The sequence below is a fragment of the Poromitra crassiceps genome (genome assembly GCF_964638095.1).
Source record: "Poromitra crassiceps genome assembly, chromosome: 16".
NCBI lineage: Eukaryota > Metazoa > Chordata > Actinopteri > Beryciformes > Melamphaidae > Poromitra > Poromitra crassiceps.
In genome coordinates, this window is record NC_139645.1 from 163,239 (window position 1) to 168,086 (window position 4,848).

A 4,848-nucleotide genomic window follows, 5' to 3' on the forward strand; every position below is an offset into this window, starting at 1 on the left:
TTACCACAATAAAGTGGTTAGAGGGAGTGGTCTCTCCACAAGCAGACCCACAATAGAAGCTACAGCTGGCAAATCCGCAACTGAGGCCAGACTTAACATCGCTGCTAAAGACAAAATACTGCCCAGCCAAGCAATCATAGACTCCGTGCTCTCCAGTCATAATGCTGTTGAAGCAAACAGAGCCCACAACTCAACAGCAGAAACTGAACTGCAACAAGGGAGAGCAGGTTTACTGCCCAGGAGAACACCCACAGGGCATCTTCCCAGCAAATTTAGTATGCCTGAAGATGTTCAAAGTAAATTTATTATTCAACCAAAACTAGTTTCTAATCCTTCAAAAGAAAACACAGTACCTACCATAGATGCTAGTTCACCTGGACAACCAGGAAGTGTAGAGACTCTTCTACCTGGTAGGTCTACTACAGAAACACCACAGTCAAACAAATCCAATCTAAGCAGCAGTCTTCCTGCTGCCGAAACCAAACTCCCCAACAAGCTTCATACAGAGACTATCATGCATCTGAAGTATAGCACAGAAACAGGAGTGAGCAACAAACCAACATTAGAAACTATGCAGGTCGGTAAACCTTCTGTACCGTCTAGCCCTACCATGAGGCACGTCCCACCAAAAAGCCCTCAGTTAAGATCAGACCCTCGATCAGCTAGAACACAGATCATCGATCCAAAACCGTCCGGCTGTATCGCTCAAACAAGATCCTACACAAACTCCAAAGCAGAGGGTAAACGACTTGTTGAGCACAGAGCATATCTTACACCCGAGCCTAGACTTAATAATCAAAACAATGTGAATGATCAATCCTCTTTTACCCAGCCCAGTAGAGAGAATAGACCTTTGGTAAACCCTACTGTAGGACGTAAACACTCTGTCAAAGCTATGACTGAGAAAATAATCACTCCCTCCCCTGCCAACACACCTAGTATCAAAGTAAACCCTATTACATGGCCTGGTCAAATCATGCCTGCTGATAACGTCCAACCGACCATAAATGGGTCAGTGAGTCCTCATGTTGAAGTGAAACAGTTGAAGCAATCTGTGATTGAAACAAACAAATCTCTAAAGATGAACACAAAAACTGTAAATGCACAGCCCCTCACACAGCACACTGACAATAATAACCCTGCTATAAATAGCCATCCCCCTGGTGAAGCCACCAGATATGCTAAAGTCCCACTTAGCCCTCCTATAGAAACTAAACACTTCACTAAACCCAGGGCTGGAACCAGAGCTTCCCCTTTCGCAGAGCCTGTGGCATGTAACACCGCTATAATAAATGCTCCAAGCTTGATTCAGTCCTCTCAGATTCCAAACTGTCTATGCCATAATCCAGAAACGAACCCCTCTCCAGTCATTATGAAGAACCTTACAAACATCCCCTGTGTACCTCTGAGAACTAACACACCTACTGTTCACAGTTCTTCAAAGTCGACTATAGGGAGCATCTCAAATCCAGAAATAGACACCGCCATAACACTACCCACAGCTAAAGCCACTTCGATCCCGACTAGCAGTCCTGTGGTAAAAGAACATTCTCCAACAAAACAGACAGAAACAAAGCCAGCATCAGGAAACCCCTCCTCACTGACAGTTGAAACTCGAGCTTCTGATCCTATTTTGACTAACAAACCTGCTCTAAAAATACAACCTCCCACTAAGCAGACAACAGTGACACCTCTGTCTGCCTCCCTAGAAACTAAATCCGCTGTGGTATCAGTTGTAGAAACTAATGGCACTGCGCAGCCTCACCCCGCTCCTGTCCAGACTAACCCGCATAGCGGTACCTCAGAGCCACCTCCCCCCTCACAACCAGAACCAGCAGATTCTGTAGTTAAAGCCGCTGTCATTGACTCTGCCACTCCTGCCCCTCTGACCCAGGCCTCAGTCTCAATCACAACTCCGTCATCTCCAAACAGAGGAACATCAAACAGAGGAACGTCACCGCCATCTCAGCCAAATGCTGGACTGAAAGACAAGGAGACCACAGCCACTCCAACGGAAGCCCTCCCAGACTCACCCTCTACGAGGTCAGCGACATCAACTGCATCTTCAACTTCTGACGGGACATCATCGTCATCTCGCGGCCTTGGCCGAGAGTCCTCGCACAACAGCTTTCCAGCACTTGGAATAGTCCATGACAGTTCCCAGGTTTTGAAGATCGACACCAGTGTCTCTGGTGATCACGTCAGTGTAGGTGAGACTGACGGGAAGGCTGTTACGCCTGCCCCCCCCACTGAGGAGCCCAAGATGGTGCAGAAACCAAAAGGCCTCAAGGCTAAGCTCAGCGGATGGTCAAGGCTCAAAAAACACATGGTGGTCGAGCCCGAGGAGCCCGCTTTTCCAGAGCCGGAGGCCACATCATCTCAGCTCGATTCCAGCAACAAGAAACCTGATCCGGGCAGTATCGAGAATAAATCAGCCGCCTCTCTGGAGGTGGTGAAGGAAAAGGAGAGTCCTCGGGCGCTGAAGATGTGGGACGCTGTCCTCTTCCAAATGTTCTCCACCAAAGAGAAAATCATACAGCAGATCAAAGCCGCCAAGAACGAGTCAGACGAGAAGAAGGGGCCCAAAGAAAGCCATGGGGACGTCCCGTCGTTTGTGAACCGCTTGCCGATCCTCCTGTACAGCCCCCGCTTCGACGCCCGCAAGCTGAAGGAAGCTGCAGAGAAGCCGCTAACTAAGATAGCCGCCGTGTTCGAACGGGGGCTGATGAACCGCAAGTCTCAGGACGACGAACGCAAGGACTTCAACAGGAAAGCCAGAGGGTTCGGTTCATTGAAAACTACAGATGTGTAACTTGAGCTGACACTGTTAGAAACATGTAGGGACATATTTGGTTGATAGGCAGAGATGGGAAGTAACTAAGTACAAATATTTTCTTACTGTACTTAAGTAGGATTTTCAGGTATCTGTACTTTACTTTATTTTTTATTTATTTTTCTGACAACTTTTTAGTTTTACTCCCTACGTTTTACGTTTTATCTGTGTACATTCTACTCCTTACATTTTCAAAACAGGATTGTTACTTTAGTTTTAATGCACGCCAGAAGAATTTTTTTTTACGTTATTTGTTTTGTCTCTCCCATCTCGCGCTCTCCCAGCTTTCACACAATGTGTGCACTTTTTTGTGGAGAAACTATATCACACTAATTATTAATCAAAGTATGTCTTTATACATCTTAAAACATGTTTGGAGGGGATCTTACAAGTCTAGTCTTCAAAGTATATGATGCAAGTTTCAGTTACCTTTGCACAGAAACAGCCGGTAGAAACGTTTTACTTTTATACGTCATTACATTTCAGAGCCTGTACGTTTTTACTTTTACTTGAGTAAACAAGTTGAAGTACTTCTACTTTGCAGTCTTTCTTTACACAAGTAACTGTACTTCTACTTAAGTAAAGAATGTGTGTACTTTTCCCATCTCTGTTGATAGGTGATATTTTATTGCTTTATCTGGTTTATTGTATCCAAGTTCAAATAGAACGAGTGGATGATCTGAAGGGCCTCAGAGAAATTGAGGGGAATGTTGAAGAAAGGAGAATGGCACAAATTGATTATCACAAACCCATTTGATATCTGCAGATCATGTGAATTTGACTAAGTCATGCTTGCAGTCGTGGGTCATGCTAAAAGACAAATTTACCCCAAATTACATTAAGACTTTTGTGTTTTCATTGGTTGTTGAGTGTAAACAGAAATGTATTGAATCAAGCCACACACAGGTAAATAAAGGAAACATTTGACGGAAATTGAAAGGACACAAATCGATCCTTCCATGGGTCCCTACACCAATTCAGAATCATGTCTTGAATGTATTAAATTAAATGTCTTTACTAATGTTTAAGTTGTTGCATCCCTCAGATAGAGTTCAGACACTAGTAGAATCAATCAAAGCCATTTCTTTTTAAGTTCCCTGTATTTTGGTAGTTACCTGTAGGTTTTATAAGTCTTTGCACTGTAACAGAATTAAATGTGAATTGGTGATTTAAAGGAAAGGAAAAAAAACAAGAGAAAGAAACATTAGAAACATACTGTCTGGAAATGTTTCAATATTTTGGCGGTTTAGGTTGATTTTGTTTTCTTCGATTAGATTGTATTCACAGTTGAATTGAGATACAGAATTGATACTATGATTGTACTTTTTTTTCTATTTTTGTAAACAATGCTAGCTGTTAGTGTTGACCGCTGGTAGGATGTTTTTTAAATGTCTTTGTAATAAATAGAGTTTTTACATTCCTGGAACAACAGGGCAGAGGGACAGTGGATGGAGACGGATGGAGGTGGAAAAGCAGTGGGAGGAGGCAAAACTAACCAGCCTCTGGTTGAGCAGCCTGGTTTTAAAGGAACACACCAACATTTTTGCGAGATTCACCTATTTGCCATATTCCCAATAGAAGACGAGAAGATAGATGCCCTTCTCTTGTGTGTGTGTGTGTGTGTGTAGAATAGCTACCCCACCTCCCGCTAGTTAGCTTAGCACAATGAATGTTAGTAAATGGTACCGGCTAGCCTACCTTACTATACCTATACTGTTCATCAAGTCTCCCCAAGCCCCGATATATCAAGTTGATCCTTTAAAGACATCATTGATACCTTGTTTTTAGCTGAAATCTTAACTAGCCAGGTGCTGCAAGAACTCTTGTGGAGCACCACTTCTTGGAGCAACTAGCAGGAGGGGTGGGTTGCTATTTTTCTACTACACACACAGAGAAGGGAATTGCCTTAAACACCTCTTACCTGTGTTCTTACCTAAAATTACTGGAAAACCATGGCCTCCTGGGGCGTATTGCTTAATTTGAAACATAGCTTATTTCCTGTCAGCTATTGTATT

The 4,848-nt window shown here is 43.5% G+C and overlaps 1 protein-coding gene across 1 annotated transcript; it reads left to right on the top strand.

Annotated features, from left to right (window-relative positions):
- Positions 1-2,263: 2,263 nt before the first annotated feature.
- LOC310791155 (proline-rich protein 33-like) lies at positions 2,264-2,812 on the top strand (the record flags this gene model as incomplete). The annotated part of the gene is made up of 1 exon (XM_083652848.1): positions 2,264-2,812. The coding sequence occupies one exon, from the start codon at positions 2,264-2,266 to the stop codon at positions 2,810-2,812; it is 549 nt and encodes a 182-aa protein (XP_083508974.1).
- Between the last annotated feature and the right edge of the window lie 2,036 nt (positions 2,813-4,848).